This window comes from Dipteris shenzhenensis, chromosome 12 (genome assembly GCF_047967505.1).
Source record: "Dipteris shenzhenensis isolate YYH24624 ecotype China chromosome 12, Dip_SZ_1.0, whole genome shotgun sequence".
Classification (NCBI taxonomy): domain Eukaryota; kingdom Viridiplantae; phylum Streptophyta; class Polypodiopsida; order Gleicheniales; family Dipteridaceae; genus Dipteris; species Dipteris shenzhenensis.
In genome coordinates, this window is record NC_141607.1 from 34470546 (window position 1) to 34490897 (window position 20352).

The following is a 20352-nucleotide window of genomic DNA, read 5'->3' on the forward strand; positions in this document are numbered from 1 at the left end:
TAGCTTCCCAACAGGAACGAACTCTCTCTTCTTCTCCCTGGGGTCAAACCTCCTTGCTTCATTTCGAACGTATATTGATTCTCCATCTCCAAGGGCATCACAACCGATGTACACGATTAGTAGAGGTGTCACGTTTCACTCTGAATGTTTTCTAGCCTCCTGAGTCGTCGGTAATCTGAGTACCCGCTTAGCAACAGAAGAAGACCAGGGTGTAGCCGACCTTCCTTACCGAAGTCGAAGGTCGAGATGGGTATGAGAGAATTTTTTTATCAGTGCATGCATGGCCTCGGAAGACTTTTCAGCCGGTCCGGTTCGCCGTCTAAAGCGAAGTCAGCTATATGATGACGCTGTACGCACTTGACAACGCTAGACTGAGCATCTGCAGTGTTACTGACGGTAGATTGTAAAACACTTATCGCGGAGTCGAAGCCTTTTTACGTAGTTATAGCAGGGCTGGATGTAGCGAGGTTTTGGACAGTGCAACTTTTCGGTGATCTTGTCACGTTCATTCGCACAAGAGGCGCTCGTCATTATTTTGGCAAATAGGAATCTTCTGTTAACAATGGGGAGAGTGAAGTTGGAAATAAAAAAGATTGAGAATCCAACGAATCGGCAGGTTACATATTCCAAGAGAAGGAATGGATTGATAAAAAAGGCTTACGAGCTCTCCGTTTTATGCGATATAGACATTGCGCTGATCATGTTCTCTCCTTCCGGAAAGCTCAGTCACTTTGCGGGCCGAAAGAGGTCTTTCTACTCCACCTAATTTTTTATGTCATTTGAATAGGATTGCTAGCATGTAATCCGCTTTCTTGCTATGTGCCGACTTCTGTCAAACTGTAAAATCCGCTGTGTGGCCTGAATGAAACGACAGGTGACTCATTAATACTCTATAGATTTTACTAGATTCAGGTGTGCTCATACCAGGAACATGGTTGTAGTTGCAGTAGGATTGAAGATGTGATCACCAGGTTCGCTAATTTGCCAGAGCATGAGAGGGCCAAAAGGTAACGTCTATACTTTTTTTTTCTGACCTAATCGTTCAATTCAATACTAAGACGCACCAAATTTTTCATGTTTCGCTTAATCGTACCTCACTTCTTTGCAGCCAATCTATCAAAAAATTCGACAGTCAAGCTGAATCCAACGCCCCGCGGAAGATTGAGAATACTGAAGTATTCTTCTTTCATAGTTCCGTTCCTCCTAGTAGCGTTTTAGAGATGAACCTGTTTCCCATCAAAATGACGAAATCGAGCCCTTTTCGCTAAAAAGACATTCTACACGCTTCTATGTGCCATTCGTGGTTGAATTGCGCTTTCATAACGATCTAATGACTTCTACACTCCTTTTTGCTCAGACACTGATCAAAGCGGCGAAGAAACTCAACCAAGAAACTCATATGGTCAATCAGCTGTCCGGGTAACTGCTCTATCACCCACTAGAATCGATTGTTTGGTGGCCGCTCTTGCTTTTGAATCTCCCATTAAAGAGACCCGGAAATTTTGTTGACCTTTAGGCTGTTTTTTGTTGTCGTCTCCACAGCTCACGTATTTCCAACCTGGAGGTAACAACTATTTCCGTTGAATCTGTGGTATATTTTGGAAAGGCAAAGTCGATGTTGAGACATTTGTCAAATCCTTTGAGGATAATAAGCCACTCTTTGATTCGCAGAGTCTCCAATACGAGATCCAAAGAACTCAAGTGCAACTGCAAGAGACAGAGAACAGACTAAGGTGCAGCTCTGAAATAGTATATATGTGTAAATGTTTTCTTAATACTGCATGCACTACAGCAAACTGACGCTAACTACGTGGGAGAAGCAATGCAATCTTCTTTCTTTCCCCTAGCATGGTCTCTTTTCAATATGCTTTTTATATTGGCAGCAATATTCGTACATCTATTTGCTTCTGTGCCATTCTCAGCGCACCCCGTACTGTTAATGTTGCAAGTAAAAAAAAATTATGAAATCTGAACAATGTAGACTTCAGAGCTCTTGGCCAGCGCTGCAAACTTTAATGCATCATTATCAGATTCACTCTGCAGCTTTGGATAATAAATAGACCATCTAACCTTTTCAAGATTAAAGATGTAAATTGGTGAGAAGAGACCAAGAGGTGGCACAGGGGTGGCCGGCAGATGCTAGTCCCCATGGAGCAATGCCTTACGAAACCAAAACAAAAATTATGAAAGCTCTTCAAAATTCCACCGTCTGAAGATCTCTTAGAACTAAGGCCAAGTACAAAAATAGGAAATCACAACCTCTCAATCTCTACGTGCATACCTTGTCCCACATATGTGACATGTTTACTGCTGGGGCCCTCCCTCTTACTTGAAGAAATAACAAATGTATCCACATGCAGGATCTACAGTATTTCATCCAGTTGAATCCATCAAGTACCTTGATCAATGTTATCCAGGTGGCATTACATCATTTGTCTTTTGACGCCTGATATGCCATCCCACATTCTTGAAGTTTCCAGGATCTAAGACAGAACCAAGGGTTGGTTTATCTGTTACGTGTGTGCTCTATACAGGCATCATTAGACGAACACATGCTGAACCATTCATGACAGCAGCTTTAAAATCCACATTCGTGCCCAGATTAATAATTGATACAATGAGTCTGCACAGCCATAGATTTATCAAAAGCTGCATAAACTGAGGGCAGCTTACCATTGCTGCGTATAGGGTGCTCTAAATGCTCTTGATTTATGTAAAGAGAGTGAACGCTGGTCTATTGTGGACTGAGCCTTTTTACCTTGACAAACTACATCACCTTACTGCAGGCTGGGCCTGCTGCCTTGCTTTATAGCAGCCCTTGAAGCGCCGAGTGACCCTTGCTGCAACCCTTGAACTGCCGAGTGACCCTAGCCTTGATGATGACATTATATGCTGCACATTGGTTTGGACGGCTCCTACGAACATGCTCAAGTCTCATCCTATCTTCAGCCAATGCGCCACCCCCTCTTCCTCCTCCATTCCACTACAGAGAGTGTTGGTTCAAATAGATTAACAGCCCACACTGAGCTGGATCTGTTCCATGCCTTGGTATTCAGCTAGACTCAGCGCTATGGATGTGCTCAAACAACTGATGGTACAGTAGTTCAACGAAATCCTGAGCAGTAATCTAATTTAGGGCATTCTTATGCCTTTTGCTGCCTGCATTTATTCTGATTACATTCTTTCCTAAACCAACCACTGAATAGGAATCATCTTTTTCATCTCTCTTACAGCAAGGAACTTTTGCATCCTATAATCCAATTTTTTTGAAGTGCTTTTATGCATCTCTAGCAGTTCTGGAGATGCTTGCATACAACGTATATTTCCTTCTTCCCTTGTCCTTTGAAGGCTGAAATCTCTTGCAGAGATTACTTGTAGGATACAGAAATGTAGAGACACGCACCAAATCACTGTTCCATTCATGATGTCAAACCAGAACTCAGAGAACTGGGTTTTGGAAGTAGTATTGTGGAGAACCTACAGACATATAGATGATGTATGGCACATCCACATTCAAGATTCCTGAAATTTTCATGGCACATGGGAAACTTTGTCCATTCCTGAGATATCTCTACATCTTACTTTTCTGGGCAGCATAGGAGTTCATTTCTACCTGCTCAGAATTTGGAGCTATTCAATGTCCTACTGCTGCCAACTTAGCCTCGCAAAGTGTAACAACAAATTAAGGTCAAAACAAGTTTGTGCTTGACCTGCAAGGGGATCCTCACCTTCCACCTGAACTTTGCTGGAATTCCAGCCTGAAGTCTTGGACCAGGGACCACTTTTCCTGGCGCATGATAAAGCTATGCGGTGGAAATACCATGAAAAATTACTTTTGAAGAACCTAGGTGAAAAATAATTATTTATAGACCTAAAACGTGTACAGCTGCATATGAAAGTATTTTACTCGATTCCCCAATTGATTTCCAGTTTTCTTTCCTAGCCTGTCACAGGTATACCCTTTCTGCCATTTCTATCTGAAATCATGCCTAAAGGCTTCTATAAATGTCTCTCAAAGAGAGAGATCTTAATGTCCACAGGAGACCAACAGTTCTATGGGACAGCAAACCCCAGCCAATACATCTGTTCAGAGAGGGCACAAGGCAGCTCCCAAGGAGGGCATAAAGCGACTTTGAATTAGTATAAAATTTGTCATTGTAGGCTGAAATTCAGACAATGCACGGTAGTACATCAGTTCAAGACTGAGGGGCTTTTGGTTTGGATTAAAACGGCTTGATGAGGGCCACGCCCTCCCAATATATTTTCCATTTTCCATCCTTCCTAGCAGCCCTGACCTTGGCTAATTTTATTGCCTTTTGGTTTAGTTGAGCTCGTGTGAGTTCTTCAGCTATCTATGCCTTTCAGCTTGTAAGATTGGCAATTAAGCTTGATTAGTGTATCCTGTGTGCTAAATATAATTATAGCATGCACTGCAGTCGTGAATATTAGTTGTGGATTATGTCCCATTTTTGTCGTTTTCTGGCCATTCAATACTAGAGGTGTCTGCTTTGATGTGTGCTACAGTTTCCAAATATGTACCCTCATCATTGAACCAGCCTCCAGAAGGTCTCCTATCCTGATCCTCAGTGCATTGCTGCACTTGGCTTCGTGCTCCTTAATCTCAGACTGAATGCAATTTTATTTGCCTTTGTATCCAACTGTACAACCATCTCCTGCTTGAATATTTCACTCCTATGTGAGTCCCTCCATCTCCACCTCCCCTCTCCACCTCCCCCTCCCCCTCCTCCCTCCCCCTCCCCCTCCCACCTCCACCACTGAGTGTGTGTGAAGTGAGATTGAGAGTGACTGCAAGTGCAAGTGAGATTGTGTGTATGAGTGAGTGTGAATGAATGTGAATGTGTGTGAGTGTGAGGGTGAAGAGTATGGGTGTGAGCAAGAAAGTAAGTATCTGGTGAGCGTGAGGAGTGAGATTTGTGTGTGTGTGTGTGTGTGTGTGTGTGTGTGTGTGTGTGTGAAGACATTGAGTGACAGTGAGGGTAGGTGTGGAGTGGGAGTGGGAGGTATGGGTGTGTAGGGAGCCCCGGGGGCCTGTAGAGAGAGAGAGAGAGAGAGAGAGAGAGAGAGAGAGAGAGAGAGAGAGAGATGGGCATCGGAGGGGGAGAGGGAAAGGGGGGATGGAGAGGTAATCCGATACCATTTAATGCATCTTTCAGAATGATTGAATACCGTTTTCTTACAAACAGCCATCAACTTTCTGTAAATAAGGTTAAGATATGAAAAAGTGGCCTTATTTTCCTTCACACTACTGATGTACCAGTATGTTCTAGGCTTCTGTGAGCATGGCCTTGATTTCAGAATATATGCACATACAAATCAGTGACTTTGGCAACAAATTTGACTTCATCATATGAAGTTATGAATGATGAACTGTGATGTATACACCATTTTGCATTTATTGGTACTTCAAAATTTTGACAAAAAAACTTCCTATAAGGGCTAAGATATTTGTTTCATGTTGAATCCATATTGCTGACATGTTTTTTGCGATATATTCAATCGCAAGAAATAAGGGTAGAGGTATCAGCTTTGTATGTATCTGCATGTTGTGACATGTTACAGACTTGGAAGAAATATTTTCCTGTGATAACGAGTTTTCTTAGCATGACCAATTCTGAGTAACATGTTCTTCCAGGGCTTATGAAGGTGATTTTAAGTCTGTGAATTCTATACAGCAAGCCGAGACTTGGGAACAACATTTGCAAAATCTACTAGATAAAATACGGATGCTCAAGGTGAAAAATCTAAAATGAAATTCAATCGTATTCGAATGAGTTGTATATGCTTAGAATCCCTAAGGTTCCTAATTTATTTCAAATATTCTTGAGTTCAGCAAGCCATGGAGAGCAATCACTTAGCTTCCTTTAATTCGGCTCGAGCACATGTAAGTATCTTTTAGTCCTCCTTTTATGAGGATGAAGGTTCATATTTACTGGATGACTGTTTTCAAACATTGCATTGTAGCCCCCGTCTTTGAGGAAGAAAAGTAAAGAGTGTACATACACCTTTTCCATTTCATGTGCTGGAGGATTAGAAATATTTTGTACACGATATTTGTGAATTCAGGACTGCATTATGATGTGGTTGCAGTGTTACAATATTTGTTTTCACTCCTGCAGCTTTATGCAATGCATGCACAACAAGCTGGAAGCATGGTTCCGCAAGCTCCACAACATCTAATTCACTGGTTGACTCTGAGAGATTCTCAAGCAAATGTTCAAAACGTCTCAGAACATCCAGGCTCCATTCTTTCTTTAAGGTTGTTTTATGCATGAAATAGGAAACAGTGAAAGAATCTGTATATGAAAGCATTGTTTTCTCAGAATGATCAAAGTTCTACAATCTACACTTGATATCATTCTCCTTTCCCTCTCATTCATGTTTAGCCTATGCTTTACTCTTCTAGCCTTTTGGTTTTTCCAGTAGGATGGTATTGTGGCAAAAAGATAGAAGGAATATATGATATGAGTTTGAGACTTAGAAATCTTATTTTTCCTTGCTTTTTGGATCCAGGGAGTCACAAAACACAGCAGAATGTTCTCCTAGCTCCTCATATTACCCAACATCATTGTCTCAGGCTACAGAAATGCAGCTTACTTCACAATCTGATCATGCAGCTGCACAAGGCTTGTCACATTTCAGACCTGGACAATTGTATCAATTCGACCAACAGTACATTCAAGCTAAGGACAAAAAGGTGAGTGTGGATTCCAGAAATCGAAGTTATCCCTCGATGTCAATGAAGGTTGAAGAGGATCACATTGGCCAAAAAATATCTGGCAATTATGAGCCTAGCGATTTGCCCTCAGCATCAAGCTGGCAAACTGCATATCAGATTATGAATGCTACATCTATGGCACCTTCGGCAGCCATTCAAGTTCCACTTAGCCAGGTTTGCACACATTATGAAAATAACGTTTTAAGAGCATAATAGTAGGATATGGTCTTTAATCCAAGAACCTCTGTGTGGATGTTTTATGGGCACTTCGTTGATGTGACATTCTCTATCAACAATTGTTACTATTAGGGGAAATGCTAATTTTTGTCAATTTTTCCTTCAGCAAGCATTGATGGGAAGTTTGCTTGGTCGTCAGCTAGCGCCTTCAGAGAATGAGGGAATGATGCATTTTGAAGGAAATATTTCAGAGTCTCATGTTGAGCCATCTCTATCATGTACTGCATCACAAGGAGAGACTCCTTTGCAAGTCCAAAGTCACAATGTATTGTCTCTTGCATCCAATTTTGATAGCTGTACATACAATAACTGAGCATCAATGGAAGGCATTCATGTCAGAAATGCTTCCTCAATGATTATCTTCCAGCTTTACGGTTATCAATTTCCTTCCGTGAAATTTAAATTTGCAGATTTATGATAGTGTTCAACATGGTGTAAAATTTCAACTTGGGAGGTTCAAGAGATCGAGTTTCCAAAGTTATCAGTGCCATGTCTATATGAACCCTGTGAAAATCATTTTTGTGTTTTGGAAAATATCAAGTGTCGTAGAAAGCTTCTGTTTATATCCTATGCATGTTGAATCCAATTATGTCTAGGCAAGTAGATGGAATGCTGCTGCCTGTGAAGATCAGCTAGCCAATACAAATGGTGAAATTGCAGTAAGTAGGTTCAAATGTCAGCACATTTTGGAATGAGTTGAGCATCCAAGTGTTAATATTCTTGATGTATTGAAGATTTTTAGGTGATAACAGCAATTTTCTCCTACCCTTTCGTTCTCTTTTCATTCATTCTAAATGCTACTCATTTGCAAATGTTACTGTTGTAGGACTGTTTTCTTATCTTTTCCAGAAACATTTCATTATCTTTCCCTATTGTGCTGCACTTTTTTCTTGTTAAAGGCGGTTTACGATTATCAAAGTTCTTGAACTCTGTGACTTCGATTTTGCATGTTTAGGTATGGGTTTATGAGTTTGAAACTTTCACCCTCCGCTGTTCAGATTACTAATAGATTTTTGGATGATTTTTTCTCTTCTGGATATATCAATTAATCTGGGTAGGTCAGTTGGTAGAACATTGCAAGTTATAACTTGTAGATCTACATATGACGACTATGAAATGTGTTTCACAGAATCATGTAATTTGGGATAACTCTTAGTAAAGAAGAATTTTTGTTACAAGCCTAATTTTGCAACTTGCTTGCTTTATGTCCATGGCTGTCCAACCTTTTTGTGATACCTCACTTTTTATGTGTTCCTCTCATTTTACTGTGTTCTTAGGCCTTCTGGAAGCTTACACATAGATGGTATCTGCTTTGTAAAATAGCTTACTACTGATTTCTCACTTGAAAGACATGACCTGCATTCTTCTGGTGTTCCAAACAATTCAGTCTTGGTTATTTCATGAAAGAGTGTAAAAATGAGTTCAGTGAGGTAAGGCTTGGATAAGAATATTGGAGTGACAATCACTTCTCTTACTTGCTGCACATTCACATATTCCTGGTTTTCCATGATCCTAAATTGTGGCAACTCTTGAAATCAAGATGAGGAGGCAGCATGGGGATGCTGAATGGAGCCAGCCAAGTTCTTGACAGAAGAGGATTCCACCCTGGAGATCAAGAAGCCTATTCTTAGGATGCAGTAATATTCTCAATTTTTCTACACATTAGAGCATTAAGCAGAACTTCCATCTGCACTTGTATGGCATTTGCCTGCTTTGAAGGAACTCAGAGATATGTTCTGGCCCAGAATCATGGCAGTGTCAGGATGTAGCTCCAGGTCTTCTTCTTATAATCTGGAGCATGTAACATGTCTCACCCTCTGGCCTGTCATAGTGCTCAGCCTTCTCTATAGAATTCCCAGACTCCTTTGCACAACCAGCCAAAGTAGGGCTACCACATGGGCAACATGCAGGATGCCATGTGGCCAGGACATGTGGCTGCATGCAAGGGCTTCTTGTAGCAGCATAAGGCCTGGAAATATTGCTGGTAGGAGCAGGCCTTGCAAGGGCAGCACATAGGGCAGGGCTTATTTATAGGCAGCCGCTACAGGCTGGAGGCAGGTATATTCAGTGGGTACAGGATCTGGTCGGACCTAGCTGGGCTGGTTGGCAAGAGGCAGGCTAATATAATTTTTCCATGTGTCAGGGTTGGCAGACCAGACAGCAGTAGGGCTGGCTAGTCGGGTGCTAGATGGTCAGCCGCATCTGAGGGGCATTCTCCCTATAAATGGGGGCCCAAATTGGGGGCCTATGCATTGAAGGAGTGCCTCACATATGCTGCAGATCTTCCCCTAGAAAAGCAGCAGGGAGGTCTAATGGATCTGCAATCAGCACCAAGAATCCAAGCACCACTCAAGCCTATCCGAAGGCCATGCAGTAGGAAGGCCATGCAGCAGGAGCAGCTAGTGCAGCAGAAGGATCTGGAAGGTTGCCTACTTCAAGGTCACAATTGGAGCAGCTTTGTGCTATCCACATTATACTTTAGTGAGCGTATGTTTTGTATTTGGTTCCACCTATTCTTGGAACATTTATGACATCTTCTTTTGGTACTGGGCGCGTACTTCAGCAATACACATGTGCACTTAGTAAGATTTCATCTATGCATTGTGTGATTCCTGGGCATATTCTTCCATTGTAGTAGCGGTGTTGACTAGAGCAAGCAAACCTTCACTTTTATTCTAACAAGGTATCAGAATCCTTTGGCAGATCCACACAAGTGCATGCTGCCCAGAAGAGAGGATCTTTGCGTGAAAAATTGGACCCCTCAATTCGGTAAAAGTGCAGAATTCAAGATCGACTAACATTTGAAGGTTATGTACCTTTACAACCACGAAGAAAGGTGACCAAGGTTTGGAGAAGTGAGCTTTTTGAAGTAGAGATTGTGGAGTTTGTATCCTTGGGAGTTAGGTCGTTCCCAAGGTCTTGATTCCAATAGCTACACGATGCCAATCCCAAACTTTGGAGAGATTGGCAAACCAGATGGGAATAATTCCCGATGTAGAAGGTGAAGTTGCAAAGCCACGTGGTGGCAAAAATGGTGTGGAAGGTTAAATCCCTAGGACATGTTGGGATGCGACAAAAACTATCTACTATTCCACCTCATCTAGGTCTGCATCGGAACAAAAGAAAATGTGATGATCCCACATTCAGTTGGCAATAGCCTCAAAAGCAGCATGGGGCATCGTGAAGAAGATTTATGAGAACCTATTTGGATTATCAACCTCCAAAGCAGCATGGGACATCATGAAGGAGATTTATGAGAACCTATTAGGATTATCAACCTCTAGATGCATCCGTTCACTATGAGGAGTGAGGAGGGAGAGGGGAGGGAGATACCGTGCATGACTATCTCACAAAAGTCGAAGTGGTCACGGATCAAATGTCAGTAGTTGATCACAAGGTGGACTAAGGCTTGGACTAAGGCTAGTTCGGCTAGTTCATGTTGAATATGGTGCCAATGAGCTTCAATTCCTTGGTGATTAGTAATATGACTTTGGAAAGGCCAACGACACACACTTTTGAGTAGATGGGGGCTATGTTGATGTAGAAGTAAAAAATCTATGATGGACAAAATGGCAAGGATAAGGACCTTATTGATAGGGGCTTAGGAAGTTTGGTAATAGTTCAGTTTAGGGAAAGCCTTTCAAAGACAATCCCAACTAAAAATAAAGGCAACGGTTGAAGAAAGGGAAAGGTTGAAGAAAGGGAAAGCTTGGCAAAGGCAAGCACAACTAAAAAGAAAGACGACGATGACAAGTTCAATGACAAGACTCTTCTAGTGGTGGAGGTAAGAAGAATGAATACTTGTATTGTTTGGAGCTAGAAATTATGTGAGAGATTGTAGAAAGAAAAGGGCCAATCAAAAGAAAAGGAGAAGTCCAAGGAGACCTTTTCTTTCTGATGACTTTGAGTATGATTGAGATAAGGTATGTGGATCTAGTTGAAACTATCTTAATATCTAGCATTGAGAGAGATCTAAGGAGACAAAGGTACGAGAAACTTTTTTAAAGGTTGAGATAGCACTATTTTGGGGCAAAAGTGCCACCCAAACAAGTGTTTGAAGATGATTAAAGTGTGAGCATGTGACAAATAACCAGATTAAAGATGATCTTAATGCGGTCCAAAGGGCACTGATACCTGCATGCAAAAGATTGTTCAATCTTCAATGATGAGATTTGGCAGTGCTTCTCTAGCATGTGGATCTTACTCCTAGTTGCATAGGTGTTGATCTAATGGCAAGACACAGAGTCTAAATACAATGATTAGTTAAGGGCTAGGGTCGACGAGCATTTAGGATGAAGAGAATCCATGCAAACCTAGAGTTTGAGTCCAACCATTCAAGTTGAAGCATTGAAGGTCTAAATATGAAAGCCAACCTTATGAAGTTTGAATCCACTAAATATTGTTTAAATCTCAAACTCGATGAGGATCATTTGTCCAAGTTGTATTCAGCCCTCATTCAATCTTTTGGACTCAAGAATGATTTATTGTACGTAATTAGGCATCCTCCATCTCAAGCACTTCGGATCTACACCATCACCAATCTTGCCCTCCTTTCTGTAGATGAAAGAGGAAATACATGGCAAGGCTAAGTTCTTATATTGTTCAATCCAAGAGCATTCCAGGGGGACTCATTTTGACAACCATCCACCCCATAAATTTGAAACGATTCTTGGAGCGTTTAGTCTAAGATGAGGGAGGGAGTCATTAGAATGCCAAGAGGGCTCATGGGGGACTCTGGGTCCATTTGGAGAATCACTTTCAAGATCCAAGGGGTGAACCGAAGTGCTGAGAGGGCACAATAGAAGCTCTAAGTCTAGACTCATTCTAGCTCATTAGATTCACCAAAAAGCGACTATAGGGGGCCATCAAAAAGCTACTGCGTGTAGGAAGAGCTGTTCCATATCTAAGATATTAGTCCATTCTTACTACATGTGGGGCTTATTAGAGTAGGGCATATGCGGAAATAGAAGTGATCATTTAGACTCTAGTGGGTGAAGGTTTTGGGATATGGAGAAAGTGAAGTGATCGTATAACTCTAGTGGGGTGAAGGTTGTCATAATACAGAGGGAGCCCCACATCCCAATCATCGATTCAACAAGAGAGATCAATTGGGCCAAAGAGATTCTATTACTTTGGAGTGAGTGTTAGGATCGAACTAAGTAAAAAGGGATCAAGGGAAAGTATGGGCCTACATTTCAAGAGGGATTTTAAATGATTGTGGTTGGAACATTTTCTAACATTTTGTGTGTATGTGGGAAGTGAACTCAAAGAGCCTTGGATTCAAGGGCTTGATCCAAAAATATTATCCAAGGTCTAGAAGTCAATATAGTGATGAACTCTTAAGCTTCAGCTCTTGTCCAACTAATGATCTTGCTAGCAGCAATTGTTATGGCTTGATCCAAGGTACATGGTTATTGCAACCTTACATGTTATTGACGAGCTAGACCCTAATGGAGTGCTAATTCTTGTCTCTTTCTTACTAGAATTTTCATTCTCATGCCATAATTATGAATAATTTACCAGGTTACATTGCATATTGGCCAATTCATGACAAACTCTCTCATTAAACCCAACTACTTTGAAATTATTCAAGACAAAACTGTTCAATTATTCCCATGTCTTGCAATGATTGGATGGAACGAAATCATACCAACTAGAAGATTAATCATCAAGGTAGTTGAAAATTTTCTTATCTATCTATATTACTACCCTCATCCCTTTCATGACACTCAAACCTATTCATGTGGACATTAGATTCTCAAATCCAATGAACATAGTATAGTCAATGGCAACATCTTGAGCAGTCATTGATCATGCAACATTCCATTCAATCCCACTCTAACTAGAGATGCTTGAAGTTACTATAAGTGCAATACAAATTGCCTCAACTTAATTGGTTGATGAAGTGTATTCTCATTATCAATAACTTCACCAAAAAAATCTTCTAATGCTTACTCTTTGGTCTCAACTATGCATGGAGAACAATCACATCAACTACAATTGACCATTTTGAAATTCTCCAATTGTATTCTTAATTATTCATTCATCTTCATTGTCTTCCTCTTGCTCACCTAGATCCTCATCTATAGACTAGTTCCTTTTATCACAACTAGATTGTCTCTCTTAGGACTCTCATCAGTTGATCATATTTATCAACCATAAATCCTTTGCCCACGGGTCATTTAGACTTAACAAAATCCTCCCACAGTGATGTAGTAGAGTTGATCAAATCTCCTATCAAAATTTCAAATACTTGACCTTTATCCTTTATCTCTCCGTTGCCCTTCCCAAGGACTTCCATACCATTCACACCCTCATAGGCCTCTTGAATACATACAATATTAGTCAAGGACAATTGACTTGGAACTTCCTTAGAAATTGTGGATGACTTAGGAGAACTTGGGTGGAACATACTAGAGAGGTCAACAGCCTCTACTTTTGGCTAATAGCTCGTACTTGCACTATTCTTACGTGAGGGATGCACTACCTCTGCTCTCTCAATATGTCTACTTTTTGCTCTATTTATCTTTGTTTAATATGATTCTCATGCTACTCATAGGACATGAGGTTCATGCATCCAAGTTGGCATGATCCTCTCAAGACATTCACTTAACTATGCAGCTCACAAATTTTGATTACTAATGCATGCAGCTCTAGATTCCACTAATGGGCCACTAACTCATTAAACAATCATCCCCTTCCAGCAATCTAGGATACTCATGAGTTGGGAAACCTTTGGAGATAGTACATAACATATATACACATGAATAATATTAAAGGACTCCATAGCTTTCTTAGCATGTAAATACGGAGGGATCACAATGGCATCATGCTCCATATGGCAAATATATCCCAAAGTGTCTTTGATAGTTTCAATCACATGATTGCAATCCGCTCCCAACTCTTACGAAATGTATCATAAACAGCACATGATAAGTCTCTTGATGTAGATCCTCAAAAATATTGATACCTTATTGGAAACTTGTCTGATTTAACAATCTTATTCTATTGATGCACTTAGTCAATTCATTCAAAATCCTAAAAAGACTCATTTCTTATAATAGGTAAAAGATTCCTCGAGTGCTTGAAAGGTACATGGGATTTCCTAGATATAGTGATGCTCCCAATTTGATATTATAGGATTGTGGAGCTAGCTTTTCAACTAGCTTTTGCAACTTAGCCTCCAATGCATTAGTCTGAATGGAATCGTGTCATGCATTAGTCCTAATGGAATTGTGTCATCATAACATTGCATAACTAAATTTGCTTACACCTAGAGCTTGATATTATTCTCAATCAAAGTAACTTTTCCTAAATGATTGTAGCTTGTGGAAAATAGTGAGAGACTTTGTTTAAAATCTCTTGAAATTAAGACCTCTCAATAAGAGTGAGATCTTAGAAAGCATGAATTCCAATTTCCAAGTATAAGGCAACTACCCCTCTCATTATCTATTGGCATTGGTGAAGTCTCTATGATATAATCATTGGGCATTTGTGAAGTCTTCATTATATAATCAGTGGTTGGGCATTTGTGAAGTCTCCATGATATAATCAGTGGTTGGGTATTAGTGAAGTCTCTATGATATAAATATCTTCTACGAGAGAGAGAGAGAGAGAGAGAGAGAGAGAGAGAGAGAGAGAGACACACACACACACACATGCACGCACACACACACACACACACACAGCCATATAGAAAGATAGACAGATAGAGAGAGATGGGCAGGGGGGGCAAGGAGGATAGGAAATATTCTCTTACAAGTGCCAAAACAATGATCGCTAGTGTTGGTTTTGTCTGTTGCTATTCTTTTTCCTCCCAAATCATTATGCTAGTGATTTTCATTTGCATCTTATCAAATTGGGGGGGGGGGAGAGAGAGAGAGAGAGGCACAACATTGTTTTGCAATCAACCCGTGCAATGGTTGAAATAACCACCACCATGCTAGTTGCAACCACCATGCTAATCGTGTCTATTGCTACCTTTTTCCTCCCAAATTATGATGCTAGTTAGTTTTCATATTCATTTTATAAAATTGGGGGCGGCGGGGGGAGGAGGGGCGAGAGAGAGAGAGAGAGAGAGAGAGAGAGAGAGAGAGAGAGAGAGAAGGGGGGGGGGTATGAAAGGGTTCGAATTTTTTAAAGATGATTGGATAGATGATGTGGAGTTTTGGTGGTGCATCTTTCATGTCATTACTTGGCTTGTGGCAACTAAATGGTGCATGGACTTCACGTGGGTTTGTGGCTACAATGTGGTATACCAATCTCTAAGTACTATTGGTTTATGTTCATTTTATGTGGGAATTCCTACAATGAAGTTAGATTGTGTAATAGGGATGCTGCATGTGATTCCTTCTAGAGCCAAATAGAGAGTGAGAATCTTTAAGGACAATTTGCAAGAGAATTATAGAGGTTATAGTCCTAAGGTCTTCAAATGTTCTTGCCTCTTAAGAGTTGGATAGACTTTTTAGTACATTTGAGCTTTAGAAAAGAAAACGGCATGTCAAAGTTCATCCAAATGGACACCTAGAAGAAAGATAATCCACTAGGGATCTTGGTGTGAAGAGAGTGGGAGAGAGGTAAGGAGTCTCACTTGCAGCTTTCTCACATACACAATGGGGGAATACACACAAAGGTGGAGGCTGAAAACAGTTTTCCTCTTCTTAGTTGTGAAAGCCAAAAGAACTCTCTCTTAGGACAAAAGGAATAGATGAACCCTACATGTGGGTTTCAAACCAAACTCAGCTAACCTAGGTGGCATACTAACTAAGCCACTAACTAGAGTACATAAAGATAGCTGTCATCTAGCTATTATTCATGGGCGGTGTACCAACCGCATCTGCCGCCGCTAACAAGTCGGTGACATAATTGCACAACGGTCACCCTGGCATATCATGAGTGGAGCTCGATATCTCAACACTCCCCCTCAAGCTCAATCCCAATCCCTGCACACCAAGCAGGTCTCTGAACTTGCGCAGCTTCTCTGCACCCAATGCCTTTGTGAATATATCAGCTACCTAATCCTCTGTGCTGACATAAACTAGATCAATAAAACCTACTAGAACCTTCTCTTGCACATAGTGATAATGCACCTCAATGTGCTTTGTTCTACCATGATACATTGGCTTATTTGCCAAGTATATGCTGCTCATGTTGTCATAATAAATGACAACTGGCCCATCTGTAGACTGATGCATATCATAAAGTAGCTTATACAACCAAGCTACCTCACATGCAACCATTGCTGCACCCCTGTATTCAGCCTTTGTGCTCGACAAGGCTACTATAGGATGTTTCTTGCTGCTCCAAGTGACTGCAGCACTCCTAAAAGAGAACACATATCCATTGGTAGATCATCTATCAGAAATACTACCAACCCAATCAGCATCAGTGTATCCATGCAACTGTATCTAAACCCCAGTCTCATAAAATAGTCCATACTACAATGTGGACTTCACATACCTCAGTATGCATCTAGCCGCATCTAAATGCGATTTCCTTGGAGCCTGCATAAACTGACTTACCAACCCAACAGCATAGCTCAAATCTGGTCTGGTAATAGTCATATAAATCAAACTTCCTACTATGTGTCTGTACATAGTAGGGTCTTCAGAAAGCTCACCTGCATCTGCGCTCAGCATAAATCTTCTTATTCATAGACATCCCTTTGTACCCTTGTTATTACCTTAAAAAAGTATTGAAAAATAATTCATTTAAGAAACGTCCCTCATAATCACTCTCAACATAATAATATATACATAAATAATTACTTATTAAACACATTTATATCATATGGCAATATCTTTCAAGTGTTTTTATAGTATTAATAACAATATATTTATGGACATGTTTCTATAGAAGTTTAAATTACTGTAAATAAGTATTAACTTGGGCTTATATATCACTCTCATAAAATACATGTAATATTTAATACTATATATGCAAGGTTTTCCAAAATATAACCCCATAGATGTGCTCAAATGGGGTTTTTCGATCAATTTGAGTGGCTGAATGACTATATTTGGACATTGGATGTGAAAGTTATGTCACTTTTAAAAGTGCTGTCCAAGGTAGTTTCGCCAGCAAAACTACCTTGAAAGACCTTGTTCAAAGGGGTTTCGCTGGCGAAACTACCTTGATGGCTTGCTTCAATGAGTTTTCTTTGGAGAAACTGTTTCATGAAGATAGGGTGAGAGAGGTTTTTCAATGTCACCCCCTATTAAGTAAAAAGTTGTAAGAAGGATCATAAGGGAATTTTCATAGAGAAGTCTACTCTACATGTGGGTTTCTTCAAAAGCCATCCCATTATGTTCTCACCATTCCCAAAGATTCACATAAATATTCGTGTATAAAATAGGCATTCCTATAATACTTTTCATATTTCTAAGTAAAACTATGTTTTCTTCTGATCCATTTTTGTCATATTTTTGCATAGTTGGAAGCTTTTTTTTTCCTTCGCTCAGACGCTCGGAAAATGCTCGTCCCCCTCTAATACCATGTGAAGAGAGTGGGAGAGAGGTAAGGAGTCTCACTTGCAGCTTTCTCACATACACAATGGGGGAATACGCATAAAGGTGGAGGCTGAAAATAGTTTTCCTCTTCTTAGTTATGAAAGCCAAAAGAACTCTCTCTTAGTACAAAAGGAATAGATGAACCCTATATGTGGGTTTCAAACCAAACTCAGCTAACCTAGGTGGCATACTAACTGAGCCACTAACTAGAGTACATAAAGAGAGCTATCATCTAGCTATTATTCATGGGCAGTGTACCAACCGCATCTGTAGCTAACAAGTCGGTGACATAAATGGTAGAATCTTTGTTTGGAATAAAGATGAAGAATTCCAACTCTTTTTGGAGCAAGAACTCTTTGCTTTTCAAATAAGTGAATTTAAGAGATCTAGAAACTTGTCTCAATCATATGCAATCACCATTACAACAACTTGCTACACTTGGTTCAAGGTTGATGAAGAACATTCCAAGGCAATTTTTACTTTAGATAGCCTATCTAAGCAATATCCTATTTTTTGCCTCTTTGGGATTTTAACATGCCCAAAGGTCTTCTTCCAAAGAGTATACAAAGTATGAAAAGATGCCGAAGCATGCCTTGTTGGCCTCTATGTTTCTCCAATAGAGTTAAATACTTCTTTTTTTGTCAAGCCTATAGAAAGATGCATTTCGGATAGATGTGATTGAGGTAAAGCATTTTCATATTGTTGTTACCACAATAGTTGAGGCTCTTGTTTTGGGCCTTCTTGTGTTACTATGAGTGTTGAACTTTACTCCATCCTTTTCTTTATTAGCCAAATCCCAATATGTGCCATGTGATAATCTTGTAATAATGTGATATGCATTATTGCAAATACTTTGGCTTTATCTTTTGACATGAACTCGGAATTTTCGTTTCATTTAGAAGAAAGAAAGAGAGTCTCATCAGTAGGTATTCATTTCTTTTTCTCCCTCTCCTTTGTCACACTTGTTCTCTACACCCCTTGATGTCATGTAAGTTAATGGAGCATATACATCTACACTTACAATATGTAAGTTGCATTGCTTTTAGCATAACATCTTCATTCATTTCTCTTATTCTCTTTGGTTGCTTTTCTAGATCTACCTTGACTCGCTTTCTCTTCATGCATCTATATGTCCATTTTTCATTACTTTTGTACATCCTTATTTGTATCTATGCACTTCATTATTTGTCACTTTATATTTGTGGGATGTTGCATCCTTAATTGTATCACAATGAAAGTCAAATATGGAATACTTAACCCTTCGTCCTTGTCCACTCTATATGAAATAGGTGGAGATGGATATTATATTGGGTTATTCCCTCCATATAGGATAGGCTCATGTGGGGGAGGTATAGAAGGTCCAAGAGAGCAAGTTAAATAATAGGGAAAGTAGGATGAGGTGGCAAGATTCCTTGTGCCAACCCTCCACTTGTCCTCCTAGAGGTTTGAACATATTATAAAATTGGGGAGAGACCAAGGGAATATCATAGACTTGAGATATGGGGCTTAATTTATGTGAAAAAATGAGGCAAAGGGTTGTCGCACATAATTGAGAGTGCGTAACTGCCTTTCCAGTAAGGCACCGACTAAAAAGAGTCTACGGAAGATTAATAGCTTTTACAATCTTTCTTGTGGGGGGGGACGTAGACCACCGCAAAATGGCCAAAGTAAGATGGCAATTTTGCATGCTGCCCAAAGAGATAGGAGGTTCAGGGATTGTGGATCTTGAGAAGTTTTCAGTAAGGTTCATGAGTCAGTGGTGGATAATCAAAGTGTGTAGTCTCGACGACGACTCACGTGTCTTGGGGATCTTGAAGGAATGCCCTTGGAGCCTCTGCTCCAAGCTACTTCCTTGTGAGAGCAATGCAAGCATGAGCCATCCCGCTTATGTCATGCAAGCGGCTTTCGGATTGTTGTTGTGTGTTTCCACGAGAGAAAGAGGGAAGGGGAGAGGGGAGAAGAGAGGGGCGAAGGGAGCGAGAAGGAGAAGGGAAGGAGAGAGTTAAGGGGGATGGAGTGGCAAACACAAAGGCACTATGAAGGAGACAAGAGAACACCCAAAGACACTCTTGAAGAGAAGAGGGAGCTTGTATTCCAAACTTGTGCATACAACAATGAAGACCAAAGTCAACCTTTTGGTCTTTTATACATGTCACCTTTTAAAGGGAGGGCCAATCCTTTTCCTTTTAGCACTCTCTCTTTCTTTACATTTAAAAGACTCTTGAAACCTGTAGGGTGCCAAGGCATCTTTGCTATCCTTTCCATCTCTCTCCTCCTGTTCCACTCTTGTGTGTCGGAAATAGCACTTGCATTGACCATATAAGAGCGCTAAATAGTGGTTGTGTTAGCCTCAATTGAGCCTCCGAGGCCGAAACTATTTGGGGCTCAAACCCCCTATGTGAGGCTCAAAACTTGGAATGGCGAGGTCGATCTTGAGCTACTTGCGGCTTGACCCCCATGAGGAAAATAAATCCTTGATGTATTTGAGGCAATTTGCAACTCGAACTTGTGCTCGTTTGAGATATTTGAGGCTCAAACTCCCTGAGCTTGCAGTGTACTCCTTCCATGGCAGCAACCGTTGAAGTAAATCATGAAGCCTAATCACCTCTAATCACTGGTTACACTGCATTCTGCAACTCTGCAACTATACTCTATGGATGTTAGCATGCCCCCCTTCCTGTTGTTGCTGAGCCGCAGCCGCATTGGAGGAGGTGTGTGGAGAGGACCGTCTGGAGGACTATGTAGTGGTCCAATTGGCTTGGAGTGAGCCGAGTCAAGTACGAGTGAAACTTTTAAAAATGGGTGGCGTGCATGTCTTTGTACGTGCGGATGTGGTGGTCGTAGAGATTGCGGACGTGGAGGTAGAGGCAG

General features: G+C 40.6%; 1 protein-coding gene across 1 annotated transcript; it reads left to right on the forward strand.

Annotated features, from left to right (window-relative positions):
* Positions 1–562: 562 nt before the first annotated feature.
* On the forward strand, positions 563–7312 carry LOC147896131 (agamous-like MADS-box protein AGL30). The gene is made up of 11 exons (XM_087383096.1): positions 563–747; positions 951–1007; positions 1109–1175; positions 1358–1419; positions 1543–1564; positions 1672–1733; positions 5654–5753; positions 5852–5902; positions 6138–6277; positions 6532–6910; positions 7080–7312. The coding sequence occupies exons 1-11, from the start codon at positions 563–565 to the stop codon at positions 7284–7286; spliced, it is 1332 nt and encodes a 443-aa protein (XP_087239222.1). The 3' UTR covers positions 7287–7312.
* Positions 7313–20352: the final 13040 nt, after the last annotated feature.